Source organism: Salmo salar, chromosome ssa03 (assembly GCF_905237065.1).
Source record: "Salmo salar chromosome ssa03, Ssal_v3.1, whole genome shotgun sequence".
Taxonomy (NCBI): domain Eukaryota; kingdom Metazoa; phylum Chordata; class Actinopteri; order Salmoniformes; family Salmonidae; genus Salmo; species Salmo salar.
In genome coordinates this window covers 29106062-29124878 of record NC_059444.1, presented here as the reverse complement: position 1 = coordinate 29124878, position 18817 = coordinate 29106062, and the positions used below count along the sequence as shown (strand labels likewise).

Below are 18817 nucleotides of genomic sequence, written 5' to 3'. Positions count from 1 at the left end.
TTAATTAATTAGATTAAATTAAATCAAATAACTCACGGCCATCCATTCCTAGAATAACTGGTTCCATACTTCTGCCTTATTTGGACGAGAATGGACTATTCTCGTTCTGCGCCTTCAATGGAACAACCCTCCTTGTCTGGGCGCTACATAAGGGACGCTGTACTGGGGCATCTGTTCTCTGCTGTTCAATGGGGGCATACAATGGGACAGGGGCATACATGGACCTCAGTTCCCCGGCAGCGACCAGGCTGGGGTTTGTGACACTCCCACACTGTAGGAGACCTGGGTAGCAAGCTCTGGAGCCCAGCTGGAGCTGTCATTCACGTTGCAGGAAGAGGAAGTGCAGTTGACCCGTCTGGATGTGGGCAGGCACTTGCCCTGTAGTGAAGGGAGCCAAACTGTCTGGAGAGGACAAGCACAGGGATGCACGGTGAGGAAGGGCTCTGCCCTCCGTATTGGCAAGAGCACCCCATGGTTGGTGCCACTTGCATGCAGCTGTTAGAAGGGCTGAGGTGCTGGTGAGTGCACTGGGGCAGTGGCAGCGGAGCTGATGATGTCACCAGGGCAGCATTGGCTGACAGGGGGGACAATATACCACTCTGCCATATAGTTGGCATATGCAGGACTGCCCTGGGAAGTAGGGTGGTGATGGTGGAGGGTATGCCTGGTAATTCTGGGGCAGCAGGGCATCTCTGTGGGTATGGTAGGACAGACATATCCCCCCTCCTGGTTGGTGTGTGTGTAATGCTGGGGAGCACAGACCTGTCCAGAAACACTGGCCTCACTGCTGCTGCTGGCCAACATCTCTGCTGAGCCGGGTTTGACTTGTGGAACAACTGTGGGGAAAACAGTGCAGGGAGGAACACAGATCACTAGTGCAAAGCAGATGGAAGTTTACCATAGACAGTTGGGTTTCTGAGTCTGAGATGACATATACCTTCAACAGTCTTGTTCTCAGTGGATGCCAGACCTGCTACTGCCTGAGGGGATGCCTGCGCCACGTGTTTGGTGTTGTTGGCATTGTTGTTGTTTAGTTGAACAGGTTGGGACCATGTTGCCAACCAGTGCCTCTAGCTCCATCGCTGCAGCCCCTAGGGTTTGGTTCACCTGCTGCTCCATGGCTGACGGAGCTGTAACATTGTTCACTTGTTGTCCACATGGGCATTAAAAGTAACATCCTCCTTGGAGGTAACTTTGTATCCATACTTCAGCAGTTCCTCATCGTAGACATTGCCACAGAGTCTTTCGGCTTTGGCGGGAAAAGAAAGACATTTTGGGGATGTGACTGTAAAAGATTGTGGTTTGTGTGCATCAATGACTATAGAAATACAAATAAAATCACATTTTATTGGTCACATACACATATTTAGCAGATGTTATGGCAGGTGTAGCGAAATGCTTGTGTTCCTAGCTCCAACAGTGCAGTAGTATCTAACAATTCACAACAATACACACACATCTAAAAGTAAAAGAATGGCGTTAAGAAATATATAAATATTAGATTGAGCAATGTCGGAGTGACATCGACCAAAATGCAGTAGAATACAATACAGTATAAACATATGAGAGGAGTAAAGCAGTATGTAAACATTATTTAAACATTATTAAATCAAATCAAATCAAATTTTATTGGTCACATACACATGGTTAGCAGATGGTAATGCAAGTGTAGCGAAATGCTTGTGCTTCTAGTTCCGACCGTGCAGTAATATCTAACAAGTAATCTACCAATTCCACAACAACTACCTTGTACACACAAGTGTAAAGGAATGAATAAGAATATGTACATATAAATATATGGATGAGCGATGGTCGAACGGCATAGGCAAGATGCAGTAGATGGTATAGAGTACTGTCTATACACATATGAGGTGAGTAATGTAGGGTATGTAAACATTATATAAAGTGGCATTGTTTAAAGTGACTAGTGATACATTTATTACATACATTTTCCCATTATTAAAGTGGCTTGAGTTGAGTCAGTATGTTGGCAGCAGCCACTCAATGTTAGTGATGGCTGTTTAACAGTCTGATGGCCTTGAGATAGAAGCTGTTTTTCAGTCTCTCGGTTCCAGCTTTGATGCTACTGGTACTGGTACAGACCTCACCTTCTGGATGATAGCGGGGTGAACAGGCAGTGGCTCGGGTGGTTGTTGTCCTTGATGATCTTTTTGGCCTTCCTGTGACATCGGGTGGTGTAGGTGTCCTGGAGGGCAGGTAATTTGCCCCCGGTGATGCGTTGTGCAGACCTCACTACCCTCTGGAGAGCCTTACGGTTGTGGGCGGAGCAGTTGCCGTACCAGGCGGTGATACAGCCCGACAGGATGCTCTCAATTGTGTATCTGTAAAAGTTTGTGAGTGTTTATGGTGACAAGCCAAATATCTTCAGCCTCCTGAGGTTGAAGAGGCGCTGCTGCGCCTTCTTCACCACGCTGTCTGTGTGGGTGGACCATTTCAGTTTGTCCATGATGTGTACGCCGAGGAACTTAAAACTTTCCACCTTCTCAGCTACTGTCCCGTCGATGTGGATAGGGGTGCTCCCTCTGCTGTTTCCTGAAGTCCACGATCATCTCCTTTGTTTTGTTGACGTTGAGTGTGAGGTTATTTTCCTGACACTACACTCTGAGGGTCCTCACCTCCTCCCTGTAGGCCGTCTCGTCATTGTTGGTAATCAAGCCTACCACTGTAGTGTCGTCTGCAAACTTGATGATTGAGTTGGAGGCGTGCATGGCCACGCAGTCATGGGTGAACAGGGAGTACAGGAGAGGGCTGAGAACGCACCCTTGTGGGGCCCCAGTGTTGAGGATCAGCGGGGTGTTGTTTCCTACCCTCACCACCTGGAGGGCGGCCCGTCAGAAAGTCCAGGACACAGTTGCACAGGGCAGGGTTCTGACCCAACTTAATGATGAGCTCGGAGGGTACTATGGTGTTGAATACTGAGCTATAGTCAACAAACAACATTCTTACATAGGCATTCCTCTTGTCCAGATAGAATAGGGCAGCGTGCAGTGCGATGGCGATTGCATCGTCTGTGGATCTATTGGGGCGGTAAGCAAATTGCAGTGGGTCTAGGGTGTTAGGTAAGGTGGAGGTGATATGATCCTTAACTAGCCTCTCAAAGCACTTCATGATGACAGAAGTGAGTGCTACGGGGCGATTGTCATTTAGTTCAGTTACCTTTGCTTTCTTGGGTACAGGAACAATGGTGGACATCTTGAAGCAAGTGGGGACAGCAGACTGGGATAGGGAGAGATTGAATATGTCCATAAACACTCCAGCCAGGTGGTCTGCACATGCTCTGAGGACGCGGCGGCTAGGGATTCCGTCTGGTCCAGCAGCCTTGCGATGGTTAACACGCTTAAATGTCTTACGTCGGCCACGGCGAAGGAGAGCCCACAGTCCTTGGTAGTGGGCCATGTCGGTGACACTGTGTTATTCTCAAAGTAGGCGAAGAAGGTGTTTAGCTTGTCCGTAAGCAAGACACCGGTGTCCGCAACGTGGCTGGTATTCCCTTTGTAGTCTGTGATTGTCTCGTGTCTGAGCCGTTGAATTGCGACTCCACTTTGTCTTTGAACTGACGTTTTGCCTGTTTGATTATCTTATTATCTTATGGTACAGGGTCCATCATCACTAGACTTTCCTCTGTGTTTATGAAATTCTCTCACCAGCTTGTTTGGTGAATAGGCAGGGTTTTCTGCATGACAAAATAACATGAAATCGGAAATCACTCTCAACACATGATAAAATGCACTGTACACTAAATAATCAATGATATTTGTCTCTGTGGGACCATGGTGAGCTAATATACCATCTCTGTAGTTTTGCAGTTCCATAGTAGGCTATATGGCAAATAAGCCAAAATCAGATGTCTTATTCCTTAATTATGCTCGACTGAAGCCTGCCAGAATGGTAATCCGGCCGTTTGGGATAAGGGATTTGACGTGTTTAGACTTGACTGTGTTGCTGACTGTAACAATAGAAACTCAAATTAGGATGAAATTCAAGCATTTATTTGATATTACCCAGCAGCAAGGGATTAGCCTGGGTACCAGTCTGTTTAGCTAACATTCCACTCCAATTGTAGCCTATAGAATTAGGAATTTAATAGCATCTCTATGCTCTGTGTCATGATATGTCAAAATGTAGTATATATGACACGGATTGGCAAGGAGTGGAATGAAAGCTAAACAAACTGTTAGCTAACTGTTACCCAGACTAGCAATGGATCCCCCCATGAGAGACCAGTCTGTTCAGCTAACATTTCACTTGTACTCCTGAGTGGCACAGCGGTCTAAGGCACTGCATCTCAGTGCAAGGGATATCACTACAGTCCCTGGTTCAAATCCAGGCTGTATCACATCTGGCTGTGATTGGGAGTCCAATAGGGCAGCGCACAATTAGGCCATCATTGTAAATAAGAATTTGCTCTTAACTGACTTGCTAGTTAAATAAATGAGGCAAATTAAATTCAAATGATCATTGCTCTGTAGCAAAAGATGATAATCAAGACATATTAAAACTTACCTTGAATTTGCACATTGTACATTTTCCTGTCGCTCTAGGTGCGGATTATATAGCTACAGGGTTACTGGACATCATAGCGCCTCATTTTGAGTTATGAGTTGTCGACTTCCGACTTACCAACGTTCAGGAGTAAGTACGTGTTCAAATGGAATGACCTTTCGCTACATTAGAATATGACAAGAAGCTTGAGCTGAATATCTCAAAAGTTGTGAATTTATGAATGGATAAAATAATAATAATAATAATCAATCAAATAATCAGTCAATCAATTACATTTGATATTTTGTTTCAGTCGTGGGGGAAACCAAACCAAACGCACTGCTGTTTTTATGCGCATCAAAAACAGCACCATGTATGCCCCAAAAAATATTTATTGCACATTGCACTAAGCCTACTCCCTAAATAGGCGCTGTCCTTGGTGACAATTTTGCCACATGTAGTATAAAACCACCGCGTTTTCCAGAAAGTTGTCAATGATGAATACTTTGTTTTTCGAAAAATCTAATATCCTAGATAACTATAATAAAATGTTATTGTATATTACAGTCAAACTTGCATGTGTGTAGCAGAAAAAAGCTTCTTGGGCAAAGTGTCATTTTCACAACTAAATAAAAGGGGAAACAAAACTGGACCATTTACATTTCTGCATATGTCAGTTGTCATGTTACGTTTTACAAAATAAATACACCCAATTCGCCCATGCAAAAACAAAAAGAAAACTGCAGATTCAGATGAATTGTATTTATTTCAAGAATTCAATGTGGATGGAAAAACTTCATTTGATCCATCACTTTTCATGGTCAACTTCATCATACCCCATGTCTGTCCTGTTTTGGGGGGAAAAAATATATATATATAATGATAATATAACAACAAATAACATACAACAATACTGTATCAATGCTTTCAACGCAATATATACCATTCACGTACACTACCGTTAAGTTTGGGATCACTTAGAAATGTCCTTGTTTTTGAAATAAAAGCAAATTTTTTGGTCCATTAAAATAATATCAAATTGATCAGAAATACAGTGTAGACATTGTTAATGTTGTAAATGACTGTTGTAGCTAGAAACAGCTGATTTTGAATGGAATATCTACAGTACACAAGTGTACAGAGGCCCATTATCAGCAACCATCAATCCAGTGTTCCAATGGCACGTTGTGTTAGCTAATCCAAGTTTATAATTTTAAAAGGCTAATTGATCATTAGAAAACCCTTTTGCAATTATATTAGCACAGCTGAAAACTGTTGTGCTGATTAACTGGACGTGCTACCTTGTCCCGGACCTGCTGTTTAGGACTCTCTACCGCACCTGCTGTCTCTAACTCTCAAAGATAGGCTATGAAAAGCCAACTGACATTTACTCCTGAGGTGCTGACCTGTTGCACCCTCAACAGCCACTGTGATAATTATTATCTGACCCTGCTGGTCATCAATGAACGTTTGAAAATCTTGGCCATGTTCTGTTATAATCTCCACCCGGAACAGCCAAAAGAGGACTGGCCACCCCTCAGAGCCTGGTTCCTCTCTAGGTTTCTTCCTACGTTCCGGCCTTTCTAGGGATTTTTTCCTAGCCACCGTGCTTCTATATCTGCATTGCTTGCTGTTGGGGTTTTAGGCTGGGTTTCTGTACAGCAGTTTGTGACTTCGGCTGATGTAAAAAGGGCTTTATAAATACATTTGATTGATTGATTGATTGATTTATGAAACTGGCCTTCTTTAGACTAGTTGAGTATCTGGAGCATCAGTATTTGTGGGTTCGATTACAGGCTCAAAATGGCCAGAAACAAAGACTTTCTTCTGAAACTCGTCAGTCTATTCTTGTTCTGAGAAATGAAGGCTATTCCATGCGAGAAATTGGCAAAAAACTGAAGATCTCATACAATGCTGTGTACTACTCCCTTCACAGAGCAGTGCAAACTGACAGGAAGCCAATACATCGTCCCCTGTTGGCTGCACAACTCTGTTGATCAACTGGATTTTTCTCTTGGGAAGAAGCTATATCCAAGGTTGGGGCTGAACGTTCCAGAAGGAGATAGTTGGGGATGTTGATTTTCTGAGTGTCTAACATGCCGACAGTCTGAGCGGTCTGGCCTGATTGTCCCTGTGTCCGTCCACTCCTGAGTTGACCTGAGTCTAGACATGAATGGCTGGAGGTCCTCTTTGCCAACAAGACATCCTCTGGACCAACACTTTCAATGTAGGCACAGCCATTGGCTGGGACAACACACTCATAGACAGGTTCCCTTTGCCGTTCTCTTGAGCAAAATTATACGGTGTCCAGACTTGGATTACAGAGCTTTTTCGAGCAGGGTCCATATCTGGAGTTGTGTCCTGCACCAATGGGGACACGCTGCAAGGAAGAGGGTACAACTATACATGCTCTTCAAAGAGTATCTCAAATAAGTCATCTTGGTCTTATCCCTCTCTTCCAGCAAAGCTGTGTGATATACTGGACAGACTCCTCCTCTGGTGTTTTAGTAGCTTGGTCATCCTGGACCATCTGTGCCAGGACAGTGTGGAGCGTTGGTAGTGTCCTCAGGCTGGGGATTGGTAGTTAGCGCCACAGTTGATGTTTCGAAACTCTTCTCATCTTGAGGATTTTTCGAGGATTCTGTTATTGCAGATTCTGTTATTGGTGCATTCTCGTCATGTTGAGGACTGATGAATTGTTATTGGCACATTCTCTACCTCGAGGACTGACCACATCTTATGATTTGCTGGTCTCTATGTTGTCTGCTTTGATCCAGTCCGCTACTTTTATGACATCCTCAGTAGGCGAAGGAACCAATCCCAGTAATTCTTCCAACATCACTAGGCAGAGGAGAGCCTGATGTTTGGGAGGAAGCTGGTCCCTCCTCAGTTTGTGTAGTTCCATGGGCCACTGGTCTCTCCTCAGTTTGTGTAGTTCCATGGGCCACTGGTCTCTCCTCAGTTTGTGTAGTTCCATGGGCCACTGGTCTCTCCTCAGTTTGTGTAGTTCCATGGGCCACTGGTCTCTCCTCAGTTTGTGTAGTTCCATGGGCCACTGGTCTCTCTTCAGTTTGTGTAGTTCCATGGGCCACTGGTCTCTCCTCAGTTTGTGTAGTTCCATGGGCCACTGGTCTCTCCTCAGTTTGTGTAGTTCCGTGGGCCACTGGTCTCTCCTCAGTTTGTGTAGTTCCATGGGCCACTGGTCTCTCCTCAGTTTGTGTAGTTCCATGGGCCACTGGTCTCTCCTCAGTTTGTGTAGTTCCATGGGCCACTGGTCTCTCCTCAGTTTGTGTAGTTCCGTGGGCCACTGGTCTCTCCTCAGTTTGTGTAGTTCCATGGGCCACTGGTCTCTCCTCAGTTTGTGTAGTTCCATGGGCCACTGGTCTCTCCTCAGTTTGTGTAGTTCCATGGGCCACTGGTCTCTCCTCAGTTTGTGTAGTTCCATGGGCCACTGGTCTCTCCTCAGTTTGTGTAGTTCCGTGTGCCCCTAGTCTTTCAGTTTGTGTAGTTCCATGCGATGCTGAAAATGTATTGTCTGTAGTTCCCTGGAATGCTGGTCTCTCCTCAGTCTGTGTAGTTCCATGGGCCATGTTGTGATATGAAATGTCTGCTGGGAGTGTATCCATAGGCATATATGTCCCAGAGAAGCTCTGCTGTTCAACCACACACCTGCCCTCAGACACTGGGGTCACAATACCACCAACTGGAAGAAAAAAATATGGACAACGGCCTTCTCAAAACTAGGCTTATAAGTAGGCTATGCATATGTTTATAACAATAGTATCCATTGTAAGGCTTAAGCCTTGTTTCATTCTATACAAACTATAAATATGAACATCACATCAATCAATTTCTGAGTTAATTGAAGTACAATATCTCACTAGACTTGAAATCTTCTGAATGCAAAGTTGAGGTTGACAACCATCTCTGCAGCACATAAACAATCAGGCCTTTATGGTAAAGTGGCCAGATGGAAGCCACTGCTCAGTAAAAGGCACATGACAGCCCGCTTGGAGTTTGCCAAAAGGCACTTAAAGGACTCCCAGATCATGAGAAACAAGATTCTCTGGTCTGATAAAACCAAGATTGAACTCTTTGGCCTGAATTTCAAGCGTCACATCTGAAGGAAACCTGGCACCATCACTACGGTGAAGTATGGTGGTGGCAGCATCATGCTGTGGGGATATTTTTCAGCGGCAGGGACTGGGAGACTAGTCAGGGTTGAGGGAAAGATGAACGGAGCAAAGTACAGAGAGATCCTTAATGAAAACCTGCTCCAGAGCGCTCAGGACCTCAGACTGTCGCGAAGGTTCACCTTCCAACAGGACAACAACCCTAAGCACACAGCCAAGACAACGCAGGAGTGGCTTCAGGACAAGTCTCTTAATGTCCTTGAGTGGTCCAGCCAGAGCCCGGACTTGAACCCAATCGAACATCTCTGGAGAGACCTGAAAATAGCTGTGCAGCAACGCTCCCCATCCAACCTGATAGAGCTTGAGAGGATTTGCAGAGAGAATGGGAGAAAACTCCATAAATACAGGTGTGACAAGCTTGTAGCGTCATATCAAAGAAGACTCAAGCCTGTAATCGCTGCCAAACAGGCTTCAACAAAGTACTGAGTAAAGGGTCTGAATACTTATTTAAATGAGATATTTCAGTTTTGTCTAAACCTGTTTTTGGTCTGTCATTATGGGGTATTGTGTGTAGATTGATGAGGGGAAAAAAACAATTTAATCCATTTTAGAATAAGGCTGTAACGTAACAAAATGTGGAAAAAGTCAAAAGAGGTCTGAATACTTTCCGAATGTGCTGTATGTACAGCAATAGTTAAATTGGATAGGCCTTGACTAGAATACAGTATACTGTATGCACTGTACATATGAAGAGGGTTAAACAGTATGTAAACCCTGGATGCGTCTGTGTGTCACTCTGGATGGGAGGCTGTTAGATGACTAATGTGATGTAGTTGTTGAGCGGCTTCACTGCAAGTATATTGTATGTTTTAAATATTCAATACAAAATCAATATAAACAGTATGTAAACATTAAAGTGACCAGTGTTCCATGACTATGTACATAGGGCAGCAGCCTCTAAGGTGCAGGGTTGAGTAACCGGGTGGTAGCCGGCTAGTGACTGTGACTTATGATTTATGTATTGTAACGGGCCAACAATGTGGTTACTTAAGTCCGATTTGGATATATTTGGCGGTTTTCGCTGCATAGTAAAAGTATTTTTTTACTGTAATGCAGTTGGTTGGTTAAGATGACATGAACATGTGTTGGGGTTGACATCCATTCAAGCATTATACTCTGATTTTTACTTCAACATAGTGTGAAATAAACAATAGCTAATTTTGCCGGGGGTAAATTAGGAGATTCGGGATCTTTACTCCACACATTTCCTTGGTGATTCCATTTTTTGGGTTGAGTTCGATTGACCTCTTTACTGCATTTATGCTATTTACTTTCTCTGCTGTCATGTTTGGGGAGATTTGACTCTCTCCTTTGGTTCTGAACCAGCTGTTGTCCTAGTTGGATTGAGTGGACTGTACTTTGGCTCAGTGGGGGGGGTTGCAGGTCAGAGTGTAGAGTTGAAATCCCTTTTCATTGGACTGGCAGTGGGCACTGGTGTTGACAGTGTTGATTGGTGTTGGTAACTGGTAGTGTGCACTTGCATGGAGAGTTTTGCTTGATGTTGTTGGTGGTAATCGACAGGCATGGGCCATGTGGTGGAATTCCATTGTTTAGCTCATCCACCACTACATAGCCAAAAGTAACAATGTATCACTTTCGACCTACTGTATTGTTGTACTTTTTAAATACATATGGTGTAGTTGCTCTAACTTCTCATTAGATAGTAAAATGTTGTGATGAGTTTCAATAGCAGGAAAACAAGCAACATGTATAATAGCTAACATTACCTGCAGGCTAATTTAGCTTCTTTTTTTTTATGCATTCCTTACACCATGCAACATTTGGATCTATGTTGTAACAGCGTTGGCGAACAGGTCATATTGAGTTCTGACAAGTAACTGAGCAGATGTTAAAAGGATGAAATGGCCTTAGGCTCAGTCCAGACTGTCTAAGCCAGACTTAAAGATTGATGGTGATTTTTAAAATTTTTTAACTCACACTTCCACCCATGGAATCTGTTACTATGCAACATGGATGTGACATTATGACTCATTTTGTGAGTGTTGCAATGGTTCTATTCATAGATTGATTGGATAACACGGTGAGCATTTCATAGAAACAGAGTGGTCCTAAAGCTAGAATCCTTAGCTTAAAAATAGAACTAAGTGACACCTCGCCACTGTTTTGGTAAAAAGCTGAGAGATAGGCATGGAGAAATGTAACCACTCTCAAATTCATAGACAGAGCCATAGACGTAAGGACTGACCGTCAATGATATCTAAATTATAGTTTGAACCATGTTTGGAGGCTATAAAGTGTTTGTTTACAAACATTGGAGTAAAACAAGCTTTATATTTTGGGTTCTGATGGGGTATGACAGCTGAACTAAGCTCAAGAGGGATTCAATGGGTATATCATTCATTTATAAGTCCAAAAATGTATGTAGCGACTAAGGATTCTAGCTTTAAACAACAGCCTAATACCGAATCTTTGTCAAACTTTTGTATCAATGTGGAAGTTTACCCTCCATCTACTGCCTTTATATAGCTGCAATTATCTTAAGTTGTATGTTTTTGTAGTGATTGATTGAGGGTTTGTACACTATCGAAATTCATGCAATGTAAGTATATTTATTCCTCATTATCAGTTTAAAAGAATGCAAAAGAGACATTGGCAACTGCAAAAATAAGGTCCTTCCCATGTGAAGACGGGATTAGTTGCCCTGGGGATTGCAGTTCATGACACAGCCTGTGACAAGAAAAAAAGAGAGCATTGTCCATCTATAACATCAAAACACATAGCTTCTTCAACCACTTAATGCCATATGTTCAACGTTTAATAATAACCACATGGTAGGCATGGATGCTAGCCCTGACATTCATCCAGAAATAAACAAAAAAGTCCAAGTGAAATCTAAAACACAACCATACATTTCATAGTGGCAACAAGTTTAGCTACCGTGATTGTTGTTTGAGCTTGTGTCTAATCTTTTGTCATGAAGCGATGCGCAGCTGGGGATGTTGTTCTTCTGCTCCACCCCTCCCTGGTTCTGTCTCTGGTTGGTGGCAGGGACACAGCTGGAGCAGCCCAGCCTGCTCAGCTCCCCCTGGTGCCCACAAAAGAGCAGGGAGCTGTGGCGCTGCTGCAGCAGTGGGCACTGGAGAGGGCACAGGGCCTGCTGCCTCTCCTGGGAGGGGGTGGCCACCAGGTGGTACTGCTGGGGGAAGTGGAAGAGGGGGTCGGAGGAGCAGGTCTGGGGCTGGGGCTGGACGAAGGAGGTGCCCAGGTTGTAAGCAGAGCAACGGGGCTCCTCCATGTGGTGGGTGTGCAGGCTGCCGTGGGACGACTGGGAGCACGGTGGCAGCAGGTGGCAGCTGCTAGAGTAGTGGCCACAGTCCTGGTACATGGGGATGTTGGCCATGTGATCCAGGCTGTTGCAGTGCATCATGGTCTGGGAGTTCTGGTAGGGGCAGATCATGCCGCCCACCCTGCCCTGGGACTCGGGTCGCGTCAGGTGGCAGAAGCGCCAGTGGCTGCCGGTCCTGCTGAGGCAGCTACACAGGCCTGAGGAGACAGAGGGGGAGAAGAAAAATACATTATAAGGCATGATGACAGTCTCACAAAAATCCCACAGTATATTACGTCTAATGTAAAGTTAGAACCTATAGATGAATTAAAGCTGGAATCCTTAATGGTGAAACTGCCACGTCCTTTTGGGATATTAAAACAACAAGGAAGTTACTGCAAACAACAAACAGTTTTTTTCCCCTCAGACATCATTGTAAGCGCAATAGAACAGCAGAATATGTACTGCAATTATTTTATTTTGCACTGCTCGACGCAAATCACCGTCCACAAAACCACAACAATAACAATGGTGCTGAGACGGACAGTTTCCCCTAATGCGGATTCCTTTTCTAAGTGTACAGCTATGAACCAACAAATAAACAGCTAATTTTACAACAAAATCTAAAAATCTATTGACTTCAGTGCAATGGTTTGAACATTAAATGAATACATGTAAATATCTCACTTGGCCTTTGAGAACAAATGGGCATGAAGTTGGTGTTGGTCTGCTGTCCGTGGTTGAGCGGAGCCATGCCAGCCTGCTGCTGCAGAGATGCAGGACACTGCCCTGGGGAGTGAGTACAGTGGCCCATCACAGGCCCTCCCTGGGGGTACAGAGACACCATACACGGGCCCCTAATCAGCTGCTGTGGAGCCATGGCAGCTGGAGAGTGCACAAAGCTATTGTTCCTGGACAGATTGGAGGCGGTAACGGAGGGGCACATAAAGCACATATCTTGGAAGACAGCTGGGTTTTTCAGATAGCTGGGGTTGTGTGGTATTTCCTGAACTCCAGGGGTGTTAGCCAGATAGCTGGGGGTCCTCGGTGGCTCCTGGACTTCAGCGGTGTTAGCCGCATAGCTCTGGAGCCGTGGTAGCTCCTGAGCTCCAGCCGCCACATAACTCAGGGTCCTGGGGATATCTGTCACTCCAGGGAGGTTGGTCCTTGGTAAATCCGGAGCAGCAGCAGGAGCCACAGCCGCAGTCTGAGCTGGAGCCAGGCCGGCAGTCACAAGACTTGGGGTCCTGGGGATGTCAGAAATAGGGAGACACAGGAAAGGGAAGCTCTTGGCTTCCTCTGGTCCCAGGCCCAGTTGGCACAACAGACCAGGGGTCTTAGCCAGCTCTGGAGCAGGCAGTGGGAGGTAGACCAAGAAGGGGGTTCTGGACTCTCCTGCGGCCGTGACGGTGGGTAGGCATGGTGAAGCAGACTGGCACAGAGTTTCCTCTGTCAAGGCAGGCGCAGGAGCTGGGAGCTGCACACTGGGGACACCGGTCTCTTCTAGTGCCACAACAGGGAGGCACACAGAAACAGGGGCCACAAAGTCGTCGGTCACTGCAGTATGGGGACAGGTCACAACAGAAGAGTCGGCCTCCACTGTCTCTGCAGCAGAAGGAGATAGCATATTGGCCAATTCCGTCTCCACGCTGACCACAGAAGGAGGACAAATCCGATTGGAGGATTCTGTCTCCACGGTTGCAGCAGTAAGGGGAGAAGCCAGAATGGAAGGTTGGATCTCCACAGTCACTGGAGAAGGAGGGGGACAAATCACACTAACAGACTCAGTCTCCAATGTTGCTGCAGGAAGAGGACACAGAAAATCAGAGGACTCTCTCGACGCCTTTTTGACTGATTCAGGAGGGGACACTACCATAGGAACCAGCATCACATCCTCTGCTGTCTCGGATGGTGAAGTTGCACCAGAGAGGGAGTGTAGGATGACTGCGAGAGGACGATCAGTCACACTAATCTGCACCTCTTGGACAGCCATAGCAGGGGAGTCAGACACAGCAGGGGCTGAAACAGGGAGCTCCAGTGTTCCCACTGGGATGGAGGGCCTTGAGGGTGTCATCTCCTGGGGTTCGACTGGTGCAGAGTGGACCTCAAGGGCTGGAGACTCCTCAGGCTCAGCGACCATGGCAGCTGGTCTCTCCACCACGGGAGCTGCTCTCTCACAGATGGATGCCAAGATGGGATAGCTCGGCTGAGATGTACCGTCCACCTCCAATGGTGCCATCACGTCTTCGAGGGCGCCCACCATCGAGGCACAGCTGCACTTAGACCTGACAGGGACGTCACACGGAGGCGGAGCCACTGCTGCGTTCTCAGCCAATAGGGGATGAGCCTGGAACACAATCATCTCGGGTACATGCTCTGTCTGCACGATGATCAGGGACTCTGATGGGAGCACGTCAGTCTGGATCAGCACCGCATCCAACTCCTGGCTGATCTCGCTGAAGGAGACCCGCTCGAAGAGGGCCGAACAGACACGCGCACAGGAGTTGTTGGCGGAAGCCCCGAGTGGAGGAGAGTCCCGGGGGGACGACTCTAGGTCAATCTTGCGCCGGTACAGGGCCAGGCCCTGGGCAATATCTGCTGGGATGGGCCCTGTGGACAGTGTGATGGTGGTGGCAGAGACCTGCAGGCCACACTCGTTCTGGCCACCGTCAGTAGAAGCCACTGCATCCATAGCCTGGATGTCTCGGCTGCTGCAGGGCTGGTCACTAGAGATGAAGGAGAAAGGCTCCCTGACATCCTCACATCTAGCTTCCATTAGCAACGGGCCTGCCTCCCACTCCAGGATTGGCTTGGGATGGGGGGACCTTTCAGGACCTTGGACAGTGACCTGCGGCTGTACTTGTGGTTTTACAGCTTTATTCTTCTTCCTGTAGACTGCAAACAAGCAAAAGTGCACATTATGATTTACAACATGAAATCAACAACAGATAGGATTAGAATTGATTGGTCTGTTTTGTTAAACAACAACAAACAGATGATGAGAAAAATGAAGTAGCTTACAATGAGAGCCTTTTGTAGCCCTGAATTCTTTCATAAGCTCATGGATAGGCATGCCTGGCTTCTCTGTGAAACACAATGCAACGTGATTAGGTCAATAGACAAAGGTGTCTAGAACTATTAACATGCATCGGTCTAGTGTAGTCTACTACAGGTGATTCAGGCACAGCGTAGCCTACCGTCTCTGAAGACAAGAAGCGCATTGAAGAAGACCGCTGCGAAGGCGGGAATACTCTCCGGTTGATACTTCACCACAGCCTTGCTCACTCCCTCAAGCAAGTCCTTGAATCCCGTGGGAATATTCACCACTCTGTGTGGATAAGGCATCTTGCTGCTTATGAACACAAGAGTAGACGCACGAAATTCCAAATCACAAGAGTAAAGTCGTTCAAATATTTATTTACTGACTAAATGTAATGAACGCGCTCGTCCAATGAATTATTGATGGGCTCCAATAATTGTCCAATGCGCTGAGAGCAGTAATGAAGGCTACTAGCGATAACATGATCATGCTCACTCAATAATTGCGTCATAATGGCCGGTGTATTGTTGCTGCGGAATAATGTTGTCACGCACACGTACTGTTGGCCTGCTACTATGTAGCATTGGATCCAACTATCAGATAGCTCATCCGACAGTTTATCATGCCGGTATTTCTACATCCAATAATATAACGGAAATTCCCATCACTTGGCTTAGTGCGACAAAGGTGTATTTAACTTTGAACTGTAAAGCATCTGTAGACTAACTAAGAAAATGTAACGGGCTAATGTGATGCTCCATTCGTAGTTACAGGTTAAGTACCTTACTGTTTGGCATAGCAGAGAATTTTCGACCCAAACTTAATAAGGATCCGCCCCTTTTTGTCAATTTTCGACTAAAATGACATACCCAAATTTAACTGCTCAGGACCTGAAGCAAAAATATGCTTATTCTTGGACATTTCCATTTTTTACATTTACGTCATTTAGCAGACGCTCTTATCCAGAGCGATTTACAGATTGGTGCATTCACCTTATGATATCCAGTGGAAAACCACTTTACAATAGTACATCTATATCTTTTTTTGGGGGGGGGTTTAGAAGGATTACTATATCCTATCCCAGGTATTCCTTAAAGAGGTGGGGTTTCAGGTGTCTACGGAAGGTGGTGATTGACTCCGCTGTCCTGGCGTCTTGAGGGTGCTTGGTACCATTCTGATGTAGAATATACAAATTTAAATTATAAGGAAAAGGACATAATGTATTATTCCAGCCCAGGCGCAATTTAGATTTTGGCCACTAGATGGCAGCAGTGTATGTGCGAAGTTTTAGACTGATCCAATAAACCACTGCATTTCTGTTCAAAATGTTGTATCAAGACTGCCCAAATATGCCTAATTTGTTTATTAATAACTTTTCATGTTCCAAATTGTGCACTCTCCTCAAACAATAGCATGATATAATTTCACTGTAATGGCTACTGTAAATTGGACAGTGCACTTAGATTAACAAGAATTTAAGATTTCTGCCCATATCAGATGTGTCTATGTCCTGGGATATGTTCTTGTTAGTTACAACCTCATGCTAATCGCATTAGCCTACGTTAGCTCAACCGTCCCGTGGAAGGGACATCGATCCCAAAGAATTAACTTGGCAATACTCCTCAATTCACGACTTGGAAGACCACCAATGTCTTCTAAACGTCCATGTCTAGTTGCAGGGGGTTCGTTTGAATTTAGAAAGTGTTAGATATTAAATTAAATACATTTTTTTGCTCCATTAATCTATTTCAAATCTTCTCCCATTGATTGAGACAATTGGTCGGAAATGATCTGTGCTATGCCAAACAGTAGCAATCTAATGCCTATCAGCCAGCTGGAACAGAGTAATGGTCTGACTAGTCGATATTTTTAATAGCTACTGTAGGCCTGTCCTTTTTTTTTTAATGTGAAATGTTTGTGAAGCTAAATGTTTGTATATATCTGCCCAGGAACTAAAGTAGTCTACAGATGAAAACTAATTGATGTGCATTGTCACTTTCCAAAAAGATCATAAATAAATCACAAGGCTACATACAGTACATGCATCTTAAACACATCAAGGAAATAAAATTACCATCGGTTTAAAATATACACATACAAGAAAACCCCTATTCAACAAAGGAAAACCAGTTTTCAGCTAATAAAAATACAGCAGAGTAGACCTACAAGTGAGTGCCAAAAGGAAAATGTAATTTAGCTAGTAATATTGAATTAAAGTACAGTTACGTATTTACACTGATATGAATGGGTTTGTATGTTTCCCTTTAAATATCAATACACTGATTAAAAACTATTAACAATGTTGTAACATATTTTAGTTTGAGAAAATCAGCCAATGACCATCAACAGGACCGGTTCCAGGCATAAGAGACATAAGCAGTCGCTTGGGGCACCCAGCAGCCAGGGGGCCCCAGACCCCCAAAAAATAAATAGCGCCTTCAGAAAGTTCACACCTATTTTCCACATTTTGTTGTGTTACAGCCTGAATTCAAAATTGATTAAACTTAGATTTTGTGTCACTGACCTACACACAATACCCCATAATGTACCCCATAATGTCAAAGTGGAATTATGTTTTTAGAAATGAAAACCTGAACTGCCTTGATTCAATCTGTTATGGAAAGCCAGAATAAGGTCAATATTTAAAATTTGGTTAACAAGTCACATAATAAGTTGCATGGACTCTGTGTGCAATAATAGTGTTTAACATGATTTTTTAATGACTACCTAATTTCTGTACACCACACATACAATTATCTGTAAGGTCCCTCAGCCTAGCAGTGCATTTCAAACACAGATTTAACCAAAGTCCAGGGAGGTTTTCCAATGTCTCGATAAGAAGTGGACCTATTTGTACATGGGTAAAAAAATAAAATATTGAATATCCCTTTGAGCATGTGAAGTTATTAACTACACTTTGGATAATGTATCAATATACCCAGTAACTACATAGATGCAGGTGTCCTTCCTAACTCAGTTGCCGGAGATGAATAAAACCGCTCAGGGATTTCACCATGAGGCCAATGGTGATTTAAAAACAGTTACAGAGCTTAATGGCTGTGATATGAGAAAACTGAGGATGGATCAACAACATTGTACTTACTCAACAATACTAACCTAAATGACAGAGTGAAAATAAGGAAGCTTGTACAGAATTAAAAAATATTCCTAAACATGCATGTCCTGAATACAAAGCGTTATGTTTGGGGCAAATCCAACACCACACATCACTTAGTACCGCTCCTCATATTTTCAGGCATGGTGGTGGCTGCATTATGTTATGCGTATGCTTTTCCTCGTCAAGAACTATGGAGTTTTTTAGGATAAAAATAAACTGAACAGAGCTAAGCACAGGCTAAATCCTAGAGGAAAACCTGGTTCAGTCTGCTTTCCAACAGACACTGGGAGACAAATTCACCTTTCATCAGGACAATTACCTAAAACAAGGCCAAATATACACTGGAGTTACTTACCAATACAACATTGAATGTTTCTGAGTGGCCTACTTGCAGTTTTGACTTAAATCTGCTTGACAATCTATGGGAAGTCTGGAAAATGCCTGTCTAGCAATGATCAACAACCAACTTCATAGAGCTTGAAATTGTTTTTAAGAATAATGTGCAAATATTGTACAATCCAGGTGTCCAAAGCTCTTGGAGATTTACCCAGAAAGACTCACAGCTGTAATCACTGCCAAAGGCGATTCTAACATGTATTGACTCAGGGGTGTAAATACTTGTGGAAATTATATATTTCTATTTTTCATTTTCAATAAATTAGAAAAAAGATAGCTGA

The 18817-nt window shown here is 44.4% G+C and overlaps 1 protein-coding gene across 1 annotated transcript; it reads right to left on the bottom strand.

The window, feature by feature from the left end:
* Window positions 1–9329: 9329 nt before the first annotated feature.
* LOC106599672 (uncharacterized) lies at window positions 9330–16033 on the bottom strand. Its single transcript, XM_014190962.2, has 5 exons — window positions 15180–16033; window positions 15004–15066; window positions 12670–14877; window positions 11595–12200; window positions 9330–11384 (listed from the first exon to the last, which is right to left on the bottom strand). The coding sequence occupies exons 1-5, from the start codon at window positions 15325–15327 to the stop codon at window positions 11350–11352; spliced, it is 3060 nt and encodes a 1019-aa protein (XP_014046437.1). The 5' UTR covers window positions 15328–16033; the 3' UTR covers window positions 9330–11349.
* Window positions 16034–18817: the final 2784 nt, after the last annotated feature.